The sequence below is a fragment of the Rhinopithecus roxellana genome, chromosome 7 (assembly GCF_007565055.1).
Source record: "Rhinopithecus roxellana isolate Shanxi Qingling chromosome 7, ASM756505v1, whole genome shotgun sequence".
NCBI lineage: Eukaryota > Metazoa > Chordata > Mammalia > Primates > Cercopithecidae > Rhinopithecus > Rhinopithecus roxellana.
In genome coordinates, this window is record NC_044555.1 from 10,341,171 (window position 1) to 10,359,626 (window position 18,456).

An 18,456-nucleotide genomic window follows, 5' to 3' on the forward strand; every position below is an offset into this window, starting at 1 on the left:
CTGGATATTCTTGAACTAGAGGTGGAACTAGATTCTTTGTTGCCTCCGCTCACCCGGCCCTGGCAGCCCCTGATGCCACTTAATGTCCTTAGGCTAGAGACCCAAGTTCGGCTGGCTCCCTGCCACATCCCACACACAGTAGCAGACAAGGCTGGTACAGGCCTCCTCATTTTGTCCTCAGCTTGACCTCCGGTTTGGGCCCAGACAAGATTTTCCTCTCGATATTTAGATTTTTCAGGAAAAAAGGCCTGCACAAAGCCAGGCTCACAAAGGATGGGGGAAGGGGGACTCTGAAGACTTTGGGGATTCCCTCCACATTCCATAGAAGGTGGCAAATTTGGGTGAGGGTCAAACTATGGAAAACAGGTATCATCTCAGAGAAGAAAAGTGAAAGTAATCCTGGAAGGGGAGCCCGGGGCTCTGTATTCCAAATTGGCCCATGTCGCAGGCCGGCTGGGTAACTGTGGGGAGGGGCTTTCCCTACTCAGGGCAGCAGAGGGCCCGTCAGTAATGGGTGGAAGTTGGCCTCTATGGTCTTAGGGGCACTGGTGTGCCAGAGAGGCGGACGAAGTTAGGGCGCAGGCGCTGCAGCTGGCTTTCCTGGCAGGTGAGTCCCTCCTCTGGGTGGCCTGGCGGCGCGATCCGCAGGGCCTTGTCTCTACGACTAAGGAAGGGCCGGGGAGGTGCTAAGGGTTTCTGCAGTCTCCCCAGGTTTCTCAACCTCTCTGCCTCGTTACTCCCCGCCGCCCTCTAGCTCAGGAATAAACGGCCTGCTGGCGGGCAGGGCACACGCGAATGCACAGCGACCAGGGAAATGGCAGTGCGTGAAAACCGAAACCGAGCTCCAGGGATCCTGCGAGCCCCATCTGGGCAGGACCGGCTCCTTGAAGCCACAGTGCAGCCACGCCACTACCAGCGCGGCGTGGGGGCGGGAGTGGGGAGCCCCAGCCAGTGGTTCCGCACCCTCTCCGCCCCCTGCCAACACCACGCCTGCACTTATTTGCATTTAAAGAGAAACGCACCAAGGAAAACAGTGGGCGGGCCGGGGCACGCCTTCCAACCATAGCGATTGGACCACACGCCTGCCAATCAAGACGCAGCTGCCCCACCCGGTGGCCTTGGAGTACTGGGGGAGGGGGTATGGGGGAGCTACCCAAAGCCTGGGGAAGGGGAGTCCGTGCTGGAGGTGACTGGAGCCGCGGCGGCGGCGGCAGCAGCAGCTGCGGTGGCGGCGCTCTCAGCCGCGGCAGCCGAGGCTGCAGCCCGGCCCAGGGCGGCTCAGCGGACAATAACCGCGCTAGGAACCTGACCCGGCCGGGTAAGCGTTGCGTACAGCCAGGAGCCTCCGCCTGCCCGCGGTCGGGTGCTTTCCCTCGTGCTCTGCTCCTACGAACTGGAGAAGGGCGCTAAGGACTGGGCGGGTCGGAGTCCTGGTCGCTCGCCCCTCTCCTTTGGAACCCGCTTTGCGGAGTGTCGGGTGGAGAGGCCCAGCGGCCTTGAGTCTCCTGGGCACATGCGACCAAGGCTGGGGAGCGGGGGGAGGTTGGGGAGGGAGGGTAGGAAGGCAGGCTAGCCTGGGCCATGCCTCCCGGCTTTCGGGGGGGCGGGGATGGGCCCGCACGTGCTGCCGCACAGTCCCGGGAAGGGCGCCGCCAGCCAGCACCCCAAGCCATGCATTTGTAGGCCGGGAGGTCTGCAGCTTTGTTGTAGCACATTTGCTGGAACAGCTGTGTAACGCGGGTACCGCTCACCCCTCACCTCGGCTGCCTGGCTGCCGCCCCTCCCCTCCCCTGTGCATCTCCAGCCTCTCCCCCCTTTCTGCGGACTCAAGCTGGAGTGCTGGCTTGGGCCCGACGGAAACCGGCTTTGGCGTGGATTAGGACATCCACAGACTGCCCCCTCCCCAGAGGAGCTCAGTTGGGCCTGTGGGCTGAGCTCAGTCGCACACTTCCCTTCAGAACCTTGGCCTTGCGGCCCCAACTAGCCGCGCCCCTCCTCCTGGGCCTCCTGGCGCATCTGGCGCCCGCCCCCGCGGTCGGGCAGGCTGGCTGGCAGCCGGGCTCTTGCTGGTCCTTGGGTTAGAGCAGCGGCGCAAGCTAGTCCTTGAGTTAGAGCTGCAAGGCCGCTTTGTCTCCCGCCTCGCCTCACCTCCTTTTCCCTTGGAGGATACTGGCCGCGTTTTTCTCTCCAGCCCCCGTTTAAAAATAGCGATAGGCACGGTGTTTGGGGGGCATTTCCTTGCCTGAGGCCGAAGGAGCCCTCATTGTAGTACGGAACATATCATACAGTCTCTGTGTGTACAGGAGAGCTATCGAGGTGGCCAAGCCCTCCAACTTCGCAGTTACTTAACATACCCAGCCCTCTAGGCCACTGTCATTGTCTGCTGGAGACACTTCTGACACTGGTGACCGCCCGAACGCTGGACTTTGCTTGGCTCCCCCAGTGGTGAGGGGCTGCGCCCGCTACATGCGTCACAGCCCAAGCGCCTAGGCGGCAGCTGGACTGGTCCCTCAGAGCTGGTCTCCGTTTGGCCAGGCTCCTCTTGGCAAGGGCCGCGGGGTCAAGGCGAGCCTTGTTCAACACACAAATACCTCCCTCTGCGGCTCTGCCTGCCTGCCTGCTGCAGCGGCATGGGCATGGGCAAGGCGGAGGGCACTGCACTGTTGGACTCCCTGCCCCACCAGGATTCCAGCAGAACCCCCTCCCCCAGTGCGGTTCCCCTCATTCGGCCCCACCCACTGCACAGTCACTGCACCACGGTGCACCTCTGGCAGTGGGCTCTCTAGGCCTTTTTGAGGAATAGGACAGAGGAAGCCACTGAGGGACTTGGTAGGCTCTTCTTGGACCTTTGATTAATCTCTGGTGTGGAGAGTCCTGTGGGCTGCAGGGCCCAAGCAAAGCTTGGGCACTTTGAAGAGGGGCAATGAGACCCAGTAAATTCCTCACTTGGAGGAAGGCTAGCTCTGGATCTTTATGACAGGAGCCAGGACCACAGATATCACACTATAGTCACCTCCTCCCACCTTGATTAGGCCCCAACACAAACCTGTACTTGTGGCTGGGCATCTCTAGCCCAGGGCTGGACCTGCCCTCTGCCTTGTCTCAGGCCAACAGGCACCTAATGTATCTGCTCTATGTAACTCCCTTGCCCACACCCAAACCCACTCAGCCTACACCTGTCCAAATCTTCTTCCTTCTCAGACCTCAGTTCTGGGCCTACCTTTTCCTTGGTGCCTTTCCTGCCTGGCTCTTGCCCACCCATGATGACTTCTTTCTTCTTGGAACTCCTCCAGGGCTGCCTACTTCTCCTGGGCATATTCAGGCTTAAATTATAATAGGATGCAGACTATAATTAAGTTGGCCTGCCTCTGTTTTGTCTGATATCATGGATGTCTGGGTTCTCTCAGAACCCTTTGGAGGAGTAAATAAAACCTGGACCTCAGCCACAACCGTCTCAAAGCCAAGCAGTGCAGAGCAGTTAACAATTGTTCCGGAAGGACTTGCTTTCTTTGTAGAGTTTTCGAGTAGACCTTTACCTTTCCAACTTGTGCTTGTCCTGATTCATATGAAAGTGACTAGAGAAATGGTACTCAAGGCTCAGATATGTATTGTATTGAGTGTGCCTAATGAGGATGGATTAGAAGGGGGATGATTGCAACTACAAGAAAAAAAAATAATGATATATCCTCCCCCAACAACAGGCTCAGGATTTGGAATGCTCAGATCCCAGACCGTGCATATCTTTGGTTGCCGATTCGTGAGCCTAGAGACAGACTATGTGAAGAGAGATGAAAGATCTGTATAAGCAGGGGGATCATCCTTGGAAGCTGCCAGAAAGTAGAGGGGTTTGGTAGGCAAAGGGTAAGCAGACCCAGGAATGGGAGAAGAGAAAGTGATTGACAGGCAGGGTGAGGGGAGTGAATGAGTCTATTCTGGTTGAGATGGTGTGGCTCAGAGGTAGAGAAGAGGTTGAGGCTCAGTGATGGGGTTTCCCAGATGACAGGCTGTGGAATGGGAACCTGATCCTTTTAGGGGAAGGGGGCATCAAAGAGTAGGGAATTGGCAGGGAGTTGCTATTTTTGTATATAAATATGCTGTAATACAAACAAGGTTTTTGAATGAGTGTTAGAATGGGGTCTTAGAAAGGGATCAGAAGCATGCTGCAAAGTCAGCCAGTTAAGAGGCCACCTTTGGATCTGGAAGTAGAGCTGTGGGCAGCCTACCTCCAAAGCAAAGTTTTACTATGTCAGCCTCCCTTTGGCATTGCAGGGGAAAGGGCAGGAAGACATGGGAAGTGGGGCCTAAATACCAACATGGTTGGTGCGGAGAAGTATTCCCCAGGCCTCTGCTGAACACCTTCCTCTAAGATGGGCAGTCCTTGGGGAGCACCAGTTTGAACTGCTATGCTTACAGATGAGAATCCTGAGCCTTGGAAAGCATCAGGGGCTTGCTTAAGATCACACAACTATTTAAGGATAGGCTCCTGCTTCCTGTGCAGTGGCTCTTTCCACTGTGTCCCATGGAACCAGCAGCTTCCAATCAATGCAGATTTCATTAACCATCCCCCTCATCTTACCTCCCTCATTCCCTAAGAGGAAATGGGGACTGAGTTAACTTGGGAGCTTCATAAGGGGAACCTTTCACTAGTTTCATGACTCTTTTGTCTCTTGGTGTTGGTCTACAGCTCTGCCAGGACTGAACATTTCAAAAGGAGAGGAGGTAGTTGGAAGAATTTGGCAGTCTAATGATCCCCTCCTAGTATAGTGGAGGTGTTAAAAATTCCTTAAGGGCCAGGCATGGTGGCTCACACTTGCAATTCCAGTACTTTGGGAGGCCTAGCCAGATGGATCACTTGACCCCAGGAGTTCGAGACCAGCCCTGGCAACGTGGCAAAACCTCATCTCTACAAAAAATACAAAAAATTAACCGGTGTGGTGGTGTGCACCTATAGTCCCAGCTACATGGAAGGCTGAGGCAGGAGGATCTCTTGGGCCCGAGACATCAAGGCTGCAATGAGCCATGGTCACGCCACTGCACTCCAGATTGGGTAGCAGAGCAAGACCATGTCTCAAAGAAACAAAATTCCCTCAAGAACTGTTACATCTCCACTCGTAGATAGTGTGTATGGGAGAAACAACCCTGCTCCACTAGGAAACAGCAGCAAGCCTGGCAGGTAGAACCAAGAGGGAGAAGGGGTTTCCAGCCCCCTTGCTTAACAGATAGGCTATCTGAGGCTAGAAGAATGTCCAATGTTATTTCAGTTTCCCTGCCTGAATCCTGTCTGGGAAGATACAGTGTGGGTGATAAAGGGTTAAGCCCCTGAGGCAATATTTCATAGCCTTTCTGTGTCACTGATTCCTGGGTCACCTGCCTCATTGCCCAGTTCTTTCTCAGGGCTAATCTGAGCCTGTCATGCTGTAGTTAAACCTTGCATGTGTGTGTGTGTGTGTGTGTGTGTGTGTGTGTGTGTGTGTGTTGGGGGAAGGAGCTGCGAATAGCTGGCCTCCATTGCTCTTCTGCTTCACAATCTATTGGAGATTTCATAGGCATTAAACTTTCTCTCCACCCCCAACTTCTGTTCTCTGAATTAAGTAATCTCAAAGTCTTCCGTCTGCTCTGCTTTGTCTTATTTTTCAAACCTGTGCATGTATAAGTGTATTTCTAGCAAAGGCAGGCAGGGAAATCAGAACCACTACAGAGGTACAGGTGCTAGCCCAGTAAGAGTACGTTGCTCCCTCCACCTCCCCTTTTGGAATCAGGAGAAAATATGAACAATGGAAAAATGACCTGAGGGACTTGGTGTGGTCATAGGAAGGCATACTGTGCTGCAGTGGCCTTTGTGACCTTTTGATCTGCATTTTGAAATAGAGATTTCACTGCTAGAGCAGGGTTGTTTCTTCCATACACACTATCTACGAGTGGAGATGTAACAGTTCTTGAGGGAATTTTGTTTCTTTGAGACATGGTCTTGCTCTGCGGCCCAGTCTGGAGTGCAGTGGCGTGGCCATGGCTCATTGCAGCCTTGATGTCTCAGGCCCAAGAGATCCTCCTGCCTCAGCCTTCCATGTAGCTGGGACTACAGGTACACACCACCACACCCAGTTAATTTTTTGTATTTTTTGTAGAGATGAGGTTTTGCCATGTTGCTAGGGCTGGTCTCGAACTCCTGGGGTTAAGTGATCCACCTGGCTAGGCCTCCCAAAGTGCCGGAATTGCAGGTGTGAGCCACCATGCCTGGCCCTTAAGGAATTTTTAACACCTCCACTATACTAGGAGGGGATCATTAGACTGCCAAATTCTTCCAACTACCTCCTCTCCTTTTGAAATATTCAGTCCTGGCAAAGCTGCAGACCAAGACCAAAAGGCAAAAGAGACATGAAACGAGTGAAAGGTTCCCCTTATGAAGCTCCCAAGTTTCATCTACTACAGTTTTTCCCCCTGCTGGGCTTCCAAGTGGATACTAACCCTCCATCCCTAGTGAGCATGCCTCAAGCCTCCCTCTCCATCTGCTCAGTCCTTCTTGCTGGGGGCTGTGGCTCTTTTCAGGGGAATGAGGAACGGCATGATCAGTTCTGGGCCCCCTCCTTTCTGGATATGTTGGAAATATTCACAGGCCAGACTCAGTGCATTTTGAAAGAGCAAAATGTTGAGGGGTGGTGCAAGGAGTGAGGCTGGGCCACAGTGCACCTCTGTCCTGAAGTGGTGAACTAGGTCCAACCAGCTAGGTAACCAGGCCTACCAGTAAGACCGAGGACCCCCAAAGCCAATCCAGTGCCCCCTGCTATGCCTTCTGACTCAGCAGCCATTAGAAAACTGGGCACAGGACCACTCCTCCCCCAGCCTCTCAGAGCAACCTGGAGCAAGCAGACTGCCTGGTCCAGTCTCCCATTTCTAGATGAAGAAACTGAGGTCCAGAACAGGGAAAGGATTTGCTCAAGTTTACTCAGAAGTCCAAAGCTCCTGGTCCCCAATTCAGTTCCAGAGTTCTTCCTCAAATTACACTCTCCTAGTCCCCTCCCAAGCCTCAGTTTCCTCACTTGGCCTCTCATACAGGGCATGGTTAGTAGAAGGGAGTGGACACATAGGAAAGTCAGAGGTATCTGTTGTTCACTTGACCCAGCTGCTCCTCTGTAGGCTTTCCTTGGCTGCTCTGTCACATCTGTTTCTCTGGAGTTAACTCCTCTCCTGTTCTTCATTTGAACAGGGGTTGGGGAAGGGTTGGTGCCTGTCTGATCTCACTCTAGCTGGGCTAGTACTGACTTAGTGGAAGCCTATGCAGGCAGGCATGGTACCCACTTCAGATACACTTCTCTCTAAGAAAGTTTGGGCGCGGAAGTGGCAAGTAAGTGGCTCCCAAAGCCCTTGTCATTCAAGGCAAGCTGGGCAGGGAGGGGACCTCAAGAGCCTGAGGACAAACCTGGGGCACTGAGAGGACTCACCAGGAAAGCCCATTTCTAGGGAGAGGTGGTATCTGGGTGACCACATCTCCCAGACTGGGCAAACCTCTGTGTATTTGGGGCTGGGGCCAAGAGGCAGAGAAACAAGGCTGAGAAACTTCCAAGGGGTACTCAGGGAGAGCAAGTCTTGAATGTCAGACATAGGGGTTTGGCCCTTATCCTATAGGCAGTGCAGAATAATTTGGTAAGTGGAGGAGTGATGTGCTGAAATAGGAGTTGTAAGAAAATGAACCTGGCAACAATGTACAGGATGAATGAGATGGGAGAGGGGAGCCAGGGGGTGTTACGACAGGGAGGGACTAGAGGGAGCTCTGCTAAGAGGCTTGTGTCATCTTCGGAGAATGTGGGGTGGCAATTGAGGAGCTGGAGGGGAAAAGGTGCCTGCAAGTGGCCTCATCACAAGAGTCCTTTATTGAATATCTGCTTAGTATGTAGTTACCAGTTTGCTTTTACATTGGTCATCTCTAATCCTTACCAAATCCTGCATGGTACATAGCATTTTCTTCATTTTGCCGATAAGGCATTTGAGTGTCAGAGAGGTTAGGTCACTTTCTCAAACCACACAGCCTATAGAAGGTGAGACTGGCATTCCAGTTCTGGACCAAGAAACTTCAGCTGAATTAGAATTCAGTTGAATCAGCATTGTTTGAGCTCTTGCTATGTGCTAGATGTAGTGACTGTAAGATGAAGGAGGGTCCATTTGAGAGAGATGAATGAACAGACCAAAGCCTGTCAGGATGAATTACACAAAGCTCTCAGTATGTGAACAAGTCAGTTGAGGGGGGCTGGTGGGGGAATAGGGACAGGAGAGAGAAGTCCCAGTTTGGGGTCTTGCTGAATCTGGAGTTGGTGAGATGCCCCCTGGGCAGGAGGTGCCCCTCAGCAGGAAGGCTGCAAAGTAGGGGAGGAGTGAATGAAGGGGTAGCTGAGGGGGCTCTGCCAGCTGCCTCTGCAACTCCATCAGAGGGTACCAAGCCAAGCAGCCCTTCCTTCAGGCTCTGACCAAATAGCTTTGAGAGCAGTACTTGGCTATGGGTGTTAGAAATGGATCATTCAAGTTCCAGATGATCTGATAAGTCATTTTCTTTAAATAGCTCAAATTCTGCATCTTTGTCCATGTTGGCAGGTTTCTGGTTTTTGGGCCACTCAAACCTATCTCTTAAGGAAAAGGGGAGTAGAGTGACATGTCCTGTAGTTTGAGAGGAGTGGTAGTAGGGTTGCTGATGAGGAGAGCAGCCACAGGCTGGGTTGTTGGCCCCTAGATTCTGATGTCACCAGGCTTTCTGGAAGGTGTTTGGTAGGATCCAAACAGTGGCAACCAGTGAGGACTGGAAATGTGGCAAAGAAGGCTTAGCAGGGCTGGGACAGAGGTGGGATGGGAGTGGGAGATTATAGTTCTTGCTGGTGTGAGGGGAATCTTTGCAGTTCTCTCACTCAGTCTTCCTCCTTTGATTGGTGGCCTGCACGGTGCAGCAGAATGGCATGAAATTGAGACTCAACAGTCCTGGGAGCTAGTGTGGCTCTGTCACCATTTCACTATGTGACCTTGGACAAGTCTTTTCCCAAGTCTAGGCACAGTTTCCTTCTCTGTGACAAGGAGTTGCCATCCCCCACCAGGCCTGATTAATGGGGTGGTTGAGGAGGGCAAATGGGGGGTGTGGGAGTAGGAAGTGCTTTATAAAGTGGTAAATACCCTGAGTGTGAAGAATATCTGTTGATTTGCATTTCCTTTGATGCTGGTACTTTTAGATGAGTTTGACCTGGGCTAGAGAACCTGGCTAGTTGAAAGTCCCACATAATCCTGGGCTGCTAGCCAGTAGCTAGCTGACTCTTTTAGGTTCCTGAATATTGAAAGTTGGCTAAATGAGCAAGTAAAGCCTCCTATGACATGACCATACAGTTATCCTCATTTACCATTTGCCATTTGGGGAAACTGAGCCCCAAGGAGGTTTGGTGACTTACCCTCAGAGCCCGAGGGAGCACCCTGCTGAACCTGACTGAGATGATTTTACTTCTAGAAATTGTTCTACCATAATTTGAATAAAATATGAATAAAATTTAGTTACTATAATGTTTTGAGCTTCTGCTATGTAATGCACTTGATTTGGTACATTATGTGGATTGGTTTTACTTCTTACAATAGCCTTAAGAGGTAGGCACTCTCAATGGCCTCATCTTGCAGTTAAGGAAACTGAGGCATAAACATGGGAAAAAAAAAACTTCCTGGATTTTCCCTAGCTGGGCAGAGTTGATTCCAGCGCAGAACTGGCCAGCTCTCTGGAGGGTCATCCTCACCATTTTTTCTTTAACCAACCCTCCCCAACATACAGAAGGGCAGGTAGGCCTGAAGTGGGTTTGCTTTCAGGAAGACTGCTTAGAACAGGCCTGAGGAACTATGACTAGTCAAGGCCATGTCTCTGGAGCTACTGCATAAATCCACATGCTTCTGTTTCTTCCCCCAATTCAGCCCTCTCTAAGTTGGCCAAGCTGGCCCCAGGAAGCTGATTTGGAGCAGAATGTGCAAGGCTCATGTTGCAGCTGTCCCTTCTCCTTGAGAAGGGTCTCTAGGGCGGGTATGTGGTTGGCCTCCTGCCTATGTTTTAAGTGGAGAGGAGAAGGAAGAAGCTCTTCCTTTGTAGCCAGCCTTCCACTGGCCCCAGAATGGGCTAAATCTGGCTCAGGGAGCTGGAATGGCCCCAGCACTTTCTACCACAGTCTGCCTTCTGCCATGATAGCAGCAACTACAGCAGGCAGCCCCTGCAAGGGACCACAGAGTGGCTTGGGAGGGTTCTCTTAACCCCCAACCCACTTGAAACTCAGCCACACTGGTTAAGGAACATAAGGGTTGTGGGGCCCTGCATTTGGCAGTGTCACTTTCTTGTCAGCACCCCCAGGGAAAACCAGTCCCAGCCTAGGGGATCTGCAGAGTCTGTCCTTTGCTGTTTCCTTTGCTTTCTGCCCCACCTGACTCTCCTGGTGAACTCTTGTGGTCCTAAGTAAAGGCAGCATAACCCATTGAGGAAGGATAGCTTTGGCACCTGTTTGGATAGCACAGAGTATGGAGAAGAGGCCTAGGGCAGAGGTAGCTAGGTGGGGCTAGGCCAGGGAGCTACCAGCTATGGGTGACCCTGCTACCTTCCTTCCCAGTGTTCTGGGTAACATAGGCAGACACTGTGAATGGCTATAGGGGTACATGGCTCTGGGAGAGAGAACGCAGAGTACCAGTTTAAGGCTGGTACCTGCCAGCAAAGATGACCCTGGACTTGGTTAGGAGAAGGGCCTGAACTGGAGGGAGAGAAACTCCATCCCAGGGACACCCTGCCTAATTCATCTATCTCCCACAACACACACAGAGGACTTTTCAAACCTCTTAGCAGAGGAGTTTGTGTAGATACACCCACCTCTTTAAAATCCCCTCATATGTGTCTCCCTCTCAGCGTGGACCAAGGCAGCAAGTCCCTGAGCTTCCCACAGTGAGTGAATAGCTTTCCCAAATGAACAGCCTTTAACACATGGTCAGTTGCTTCCTAAGAAACTGGGATCTGACCTAGAAGGAGTAATAATAACAGTAATGACAGCCTTTCTCATTTGCACTATACTATACAGTTTATAAAGTGCTTTTTTTGTGCCTATTATCACATCAAATCGTCACACCACTGTAGTGGGCAGGTAGAAGGATAGGTAGAGGAGCTGTTTTGATCCCAAAATAGCTCACAAGTACCTGAGTTTCAGCAGGCTACGTTGGCACATTCAGGGTCCCTTGGCAGATGGGAGGCTGACATGGCCTGGACCCCAGCCCTGTGGTCCATGGCTCCTTCCACAACAAACTGCAGCTCCCTGTGGCAGGAAAGGGGACAATACAGAGAGAGGTGGGTGGGCTGGCCTCTACTCCACAGAGCATAGGAGCAAGGGCAAGGGAAAGCCCAAAGAGACTGTCCTCCAACTGGGGCATCAAGGCTCCAGAAAGCAGCCTTCTTTGTGATTCAATTTGCCTACTCACTCTGTTCCCAGGAACTCCAGCCCCAAACCCAGCAGGACAAGTCAGCCTTTGATTCACAAGGATGTCTAGGTCCATAAAGTTTCTCACTTGACTCTGAGGTTTTCCTTGAGGTCCAGCCTTACTGCCCAAGAAGTGTCTTTCTCCCTTTCACATTTATCTTTGAATATGTTTACAAGGTATAAAGAATGATACTCCACCAACCAGCTTAAGAAATAACGGGCTATTCTTTAAGGCAGCAGTCCCCAACCTTTTTGGAACCAGGGACCTGTTTTGTGGAAGACAGTTTTTCCACGGATGGAGAGGGGGAAGGTTTTGGGATAAAACTGTTCCATCTCAGATCATCAGGCATTTGTTAGATTCTCATAAGGAGAGTGCAACCTAGATCCTTGCATGTGCAGTTTGCAATAGGGTTCACGCTGCTGTGAGAATCTGCCTCCGCTGATCTGACAGAAGGTGGAGCTCAGGTAATGCTCACCTCGCTCTCCTGCCTGCTGGTCACTTCCTGTTGTGTGGTCCAGTTTCTAACAGACTGTTACATGTAGGACTCTCCCTGTTAGCCTAGGAGCTCCCTAGAAGCAAAGGCTGGGAGTTCTCCCTTCTTGGCCTGCCCTGCAGCACTGAATTCCAGAGAGGAATAGAATTTCACAAACAACTCCAGTACTGCCACCCCAACTCCCCTATCCCCATCACCGTGACGATAACCTTACCAGTAATTTTTAAGGCTGAGGTAAAAATGTGCTGTGTAAAGTGGGGCATTCAGACATGATAGGACCCCTATTCCCACTAGACCCAGGGGCAGGAAACTGGGTGATTGTGTGTTTAGGTATGATTGTGTGTGTATTTGGAGGTGGGAGGGGGCGCTGTCTATTGTGGGACTATCAGTTGCAGGGCTGAGTTGGAATAGTGTGATGTCAAAATATGTCACAGAAAAATCTCTAACCAGAGCAAATGGCAATGCAGATCTCTGCAGAGAGAGGTTCAAATGAACTTTCCTTTTCACCTGCTCTTTTCTTTTCTGGATAACCAGCTGTTATCTTGCTCCAATTTTAATATTCAGTTATGTAGCGTGTTCTTTATCACACTGATGATTCAAGTGTCAAGCCAAGCAAGGTAGCCGGCACAAAATTAATGTTTGCCAGACAGAAGCAGGAGCTCCAAGGCTAGAGTGTAGCTGCCAGCCTCTTTCCACGCTCAGTGCTGGTCCACAATCTTCCACTTCAGGTGAATGTGTGAATCTTATTACTGTGGCAAGCAATCACAGGCCTGGTGTACTGTCCAGCTGTTCCTGGACCAAGGGTGCTTGCTTCTCTCCCCCTCTCTTCCTCTTCCTTCCCTCTCCTTCCCCTTCCCCTCTCTCCTCTCCTCCCAGATCCCCCATCTCCTGGTGCCACTCTACAGAGAGGGGACACATTGGTGAGGGACTTCCCAGGGAGGGGTCATTGGGTTTTAGCAGGCTGGTCACTGAGCTAGCCGATGACCAGAGGTGCAGAGGTATATTGTGGTGGGTAGTGGCTAGGTCTTGTTTTTATTCCATCTTTGTTGGTATTTGGGCATTTGGAGGATTGAGAGCCTTAACCAGAAGGGTGTGGCTTGCACCAGATTTATTTATTTAAAAAGCTATTGGGAACCTATCTCACACACCAGGAATATGAATCACGTAAGGCCTTCAAGAAGTTCCCTTCCTAGATAGGGAGCTAGATGGGGACAAAAATAATAAGAGGAGGAGAGTAGAGGAGAAACAGTCCACTTCATGGTTCTCAAGGGGAATTTGGGGTTCCATTGATGACCACATTAAAATATCTTCCCAACAGGACAGCCAATAGAGGGTCTGGCTTAGACCCATGCTCATATCACCTCTCTGAGGGAGAGATGTTGGTAGGCCTCTTGGATGGCGAATATTGAAGCCCAGAGAGTACCTTTCTTGAGGCTCCCATTTCATTGTCTTAGCAGATCCTAGATTGCAAACCTAGTTTTCGGATCTGTGAGACTCCTATTCTGAGATTCTGAAGCCTGAGCATGGTTCTGTAGGCAATTTAGGAAGCTATGGATGGAAGGTGAAACTTCAGGGCCACTTCTCAGTCTCAGATGAAATGTCAGTGAGAGCCCAGACTAATATGAAACTGAAGCTTGAATCCAACAGAACCCTGTGAGGACTCAATAGACTGTTTTGCCAGATACTTTTCAAAAATTCGGTGATGTTGGAGCCAACATCCCTTTTTCCTTTCTTGTTTCTCCCTATCCTCATCCCCTTTGATAATTGATAATACCTCCCACAACCAATAGCACCACTAGGCCTTTCACACAACTGCAGGTCCCCCTGCCAGTGGTCCCCTGAGCTTAGGATGGTCTGAAGGGAGTGGACCCAACAAGAAGGTAGTGAGGGAAGGCTTCTTGTTGCTCAGTGTAGAGATTTACTGCTTTGGGGCCCAGAGGGAGCTGGCCCAGCAAGCCAAGCATATCGAGTGGATTAAGATTTGCCCCACATTTTCCCTTACTTTCTTTCTCGTTCCACTCAAGCCTGATGTCCGGTGAAAGCAAACCCAGCCTGGATGCTTGCTCACTAGTATCTGTCTCTCTGTCTTTGTCTCTCCTATCTCCTTCAGACCCCACTGTGATGCTTCCTGACTGATAATGTTATAACAGTGCCTGGAAGCCTGAGGCTGAATTTCCAGCTGGACGTACCTCAGTTGTCCCCATCATCATGGAGACCCAAAAGGATGAAGCTGCTCAGGCCAAAGGAGCTGCAGCCTCTGGGAGTACCCATGAACAAACGACAGAAAAAGGAGCCAAGAACAAGGCAGCTAAGGCGACAGAAGGACCAACATCAGAGCCATCCTCATCCGGCCCAGGTAGGCTGAAGAAAACTGCCATGAAACTCTTTGGTGGCAAGAAGGGTATCTGTACTCTGCCTAGTTTCTTTGGAGGGGGACGGAGCAAAGGTTCTGGGAAAGGCAGCTCCAAGAAAAGTCTCAGCAAGAGCAAGACCCACGATGGGCTGAGTGAAGCAGCCCATGGCCCTGAAGATGTTGTCAGTGATGGAACTGGCTTCTCCCTGCCTTTGCCTGAGTTACCCTGCCGATTTCCCAGCTCTCAGAGTGCCCATGGGGCTTTGGAGACAGGCTCCAGATGTAACACGTCTGTGGCTGGAGCCACAGAGAAAGCTGTGGCTGAGAAGTTTCCCTCTATGCCTAAGCCAAAGAAAGGCCTAAAAGGCTTTTTTAGCAGTATCCGCCGTCACCGGAAGAGCAAGGTCACTGGGGCTGAACAAAGTGAGCCAGGGGCCAAGGGGCCTGAGAGGGTCAAAGCCAGGCCTCATGAGCACGTGAGCGCAGCCCCTCAGGTGCCCTGCTCTGAAGAGACCTTCCAAGCCCCTAGAAAGGAAAATGCTAACCCCCAAGATGCCTCTGGGCCAAAAGTTTCTCCAACACCAGAGCCTTCTCCACCAACTACTGAGAAAATGGCCTGTAAAGATCCAGAAAAACCCATGGAGGCCTGTGCCTCAGCACATGTGCAACCCAAACCTGCCCCTGAATCCAGTAGCCTAGAGGAACCCCATAGCCCAGAAACAGGGGAGAAGGTAGTAGCAGGAGAGGTAAACCCACCCAATGGCCCTGTGGGGGACCAGCTGAGCCTCTTGTTTGGGGATGTGACATCCCTGAAAAGCTTTGACTCATTGACAGGCTGTGGTGACATTATAGCAGAACAGGACATGGACAGTATGACAGACAGCATGGCCTCTGGGGGCCAGAGAGCAAACCGAGATGGGACCAAGCGAAGTTCCTGCCTGGTGACCTACCAAGGAGGTGGGGAGGAGATGGCCTTGCCAGATGATGATGACGAGGAGGAAGAGGAAGAGGAAGAAGAGGTAGAATTAGAGGAGGAAGAAGAGGAGGTTAAGGAGGAGGAAGAAGATGATGACTTAGAATATCTGTGGGCAACTGCTCAGATGTATCCAAGGCCCGATATGAACCTGGGCTACCATCCCACCACATCCCCAGGCCACCACGGCTACATGCTCCTTGACCCAGTTAGGTCTTATCCTGGCCTAGCCCCTGGGGAACTTTTGACTCCTCAGAGTGACCAGCAAGAATCCGCCCCCAATAGTGATGAAGGTTATTATGACTCCACCACACCTGGATTTGAGGATGATTCAGGTGAGGCCCTGGGGCTTGTCCACAGGGATTGTCTACCCCGAGACAGTTACAGTGGAGATGCCCTATATGAGTTCTATGAGCCAGATGACAGCCTTGAGAACTCTCCACCTGGAGATGACTGCCTTTATGACCTCCATGGTCGAAGCTCTGAGATGTTTGACCCCTTCTTAAACTTTGAGCCCTTTTCTTCCTCCCGGCCACCTGGGGCAATGGAGACAGAGGAAGAACGGCTAGTGACCATCCAGAAACAGTTGTTGTATTGGGAGCTTCGGCGGGAGCAGCTTGAGGCCCAGGAGGCACGTGCCCGAGAAGCTCGTGCCAGGGAGGCCCACACCAGGGAGGCCTATACTCGAGAGTCTCATGGCAGGGAAGCCTATGCCAGGGAGGCCCACACTTGGGAAGCTCGTGGCAGGGAGGCCAGAACCCGAGAACCCCAGGCCCGAGAGGCTCGTTCTAGAGAGACTCAAGTCCGAGAGGCCCAGGCCCGGCAGGAGAAGCCCGTCTTAGAGTATCAGATGAGGCCCTTAGGCCCATCAGTGATGGGCCTGGCAGCAGGGCTATCAGGGACCTCTCAGATTTCCCACCGGGGAATTACCTCAGCTTTTCCCACCACTGCGAGCAGTGAGCCAGACTGGAGGGACTTCCGTCCTCTGGAGAAGCGTTATGAAGGAACCTGCTCCAAGAAAGATCAAAGTACCTGCCTGATGCAGCTCTTCCAGAGTGATGCCATGTTTGAGCCAGATATGCAAGAAGCAAATTTTGGAGGATCTCCCAGGAGGGCCTACCCTACTTATTCACCCCCTGAAGATCCAGAGGAAGAGGAGGTTGAGAAGGAAGGGAATGCCACTGTGAGTTTCTCACAGGCCCTGGTAGAATTCACCAGCAATGGGAACCTCTTTTCCAGCATGTCGTACAGCTCTGACTCTGACTCATCTTTCACTCAAAACCTCCCTGAGCTGCCTCCCATGGTGACCTTTGACATCGCTGATGTGGAACGGGATGGGGAAGGCAAGTGTGAAGAGAATCCTGAGTTCCACAATGATGAAGATCTTGCAGCCTCCTTGGAAGCCTTTGAGCTGGGCTACTATCACAAACATGCCTTCAACAACTACCATAGTCGATTCTACCAAGGCCTGCCCTGGGGTGTGAGCAGCCTCCCTCGACACTTGGGACTGCCTGGCCTGCACCCTCGACCTCCACCTGCTGCTATGGCCCTCAACAGGAGAAGCCGCTCTCTCGACACTGCAGAGACCCTGGAGATGGAGCTCTCCAATTCCCACTTGGCCCAGGGCTACCTGGAGTCTGATGAGCTGCAGGCCCAGCAGGAAGATTCAGATGAAGAAGACGAAGAGGAGGAAGAAGGAGAATGGAGCCGAGACAGTCCCCTTTCCCTCTATACTGAACCCCCAGGGGCCTATGATTGGCCTGCTTGGGCTCCCTGCCCTATTCCAGTGGGGCCAGGTCCTGCCTGGGTAAGCCCTAACCAGTTGGACAGACCTTCCAGCCAGTCTCCATATGAGCAGGCAACCTGTTGCATACCTCCTATGACCACGTCAGTGTCACTATCAGTGCCAGAGTCAAGGGCACCTGGGGAATCCGGGCCTCAGCTAGCTCGTCCCTCACACCTACACCTGCCCATGGGCCCTTGCTATAACCTCCAGCCACAGGCCTCCCAGAGTGTGAGGGCCAGGCCTCGAGATGTGCTGCTGCCTGTTGATGAGCCCAGTTGCTCTTCCAGTTCTGAAGGCTTCAGCCCCAGCCCTCTACCACAGGCCAAGCCTGTGGGCATCACCCATGGCATTCCTCAGCTGCCCAGGGTCCAGCCTGAGCACCCCCAGCCTCAGCCCACTCACTATGGACTTTCCAGCCTTGACCTGTCAAAGGAGAGGTCCGAGCAAGGTACCTCTCTTGCCACCAGCTACTCCTCCACTGCCATGAATGGAAACCTAGCCAAGTAGTTATCATCAGTTCTGGAGTAGGGGCACGGGGCCTGAGCATGTGAATGGGGATCAGGGGTTGGGCAGAGGGGTGGGGGGATGGGGGTTGCTGTTTAACTTGAAAACCCTTTGGGCTAAGGAAAACTCCTATGAGTTTTCACCTTGGTTTTCCCACTTCCCTCTTCTGCCATCTATGGCCACGTTCAACTCAAGTGCGTCTGCCCAGGGAGGCTGCTGCTGCTACTGCACTCCAGTTTTTGCTTTTGAGGTTTCTTCTTGTGACCCCATGCCAGGTTTGGGATGCTGTAATTTTGTGCCTATTCCAGTTGCCAAGTTAGTGATTATATATATGTGTGTGTGTATGTGTGTATATATATATATATATATACACACATACACACACACACACAAACATACACACGCACACATATTTAGCATGCATCCTTGACACAGGCTAAACCTTTAGCGCCCCCTGCCCATTTCCCCCAGTGAATGATGAACCACTAATTAGCAGCCAAGTCTGCATTGCCTCCCACTTGGGGAAGTGGGGCTTATTTGCTATTAGCAATGTGAAATTATGGTACAGTTCCTCCCCACCCCTATTCCTTCTAGCCTTGGCATAGCTGCCATCATTATATCAGATGACTATAAGCTATTCATCCCAGCTAGCTGTCCTTAGGATCAAGTAGCATGTGTCTCATAGCCTATCGCTGTGGACTTCAGCATCATGACCAGATGGGGGCCTTTTAACCTGTCCTGCCATAGCTTGGGTTAAAGACAAAAACGCTAATCCCCTTGATGGAGCGATAAAATTCATCCATTTGCAAACAGAAGACAAAACAAAGTTCTGTTGTGGACACTGCCATAGAGTCTTGAGCTCTGGAATGATAGGATTTTTTTTTTTCTTT

At 51.8% G+C, this 18,456-nt stretch overlaps 1 protein-coding gene across 2 annotated transcripts; it reads left to right on the forward strand.

Annotated features, from left to right (window-relative positions):
- Positions 1 to 509: 509 nt before the first annotated feature.
- Positions 510 to 17,613, forward strand: AMER1 (APC membrane recruitment protein 1). 2 transcript variants are annotated; one of them, XM_030934532.1, is made up of 2 exons: positions 510 to 607; positions 14,061 to 17,613. In XM_030934532.1, the coding sequence occupies exon 2, from the start codon at positions 14,159 to 14,161 to the stop codon at positions 17,567 to 17,569; it is 3,411 nt and encodes a 1,136-aa protein (XP_030790392.1). In that variant the 5' UTR covers positions 510 to 607; positions 14,061 to 14,158; the 3' UTR covers positions 17,570 to 17,613. The 2 variants fall into 2 exon arrangements, with proteins under 2 accessions (XP_030790392.1, XP_010351693.1); XM_010353391.2 differs by lacking the exon at positions 510 to 607 and adding an exon at positions 1,141 to 1,318.
- The last annotated feature ends 843 nt before the right edge of the window (positions 17,614 to 18,456 follow it).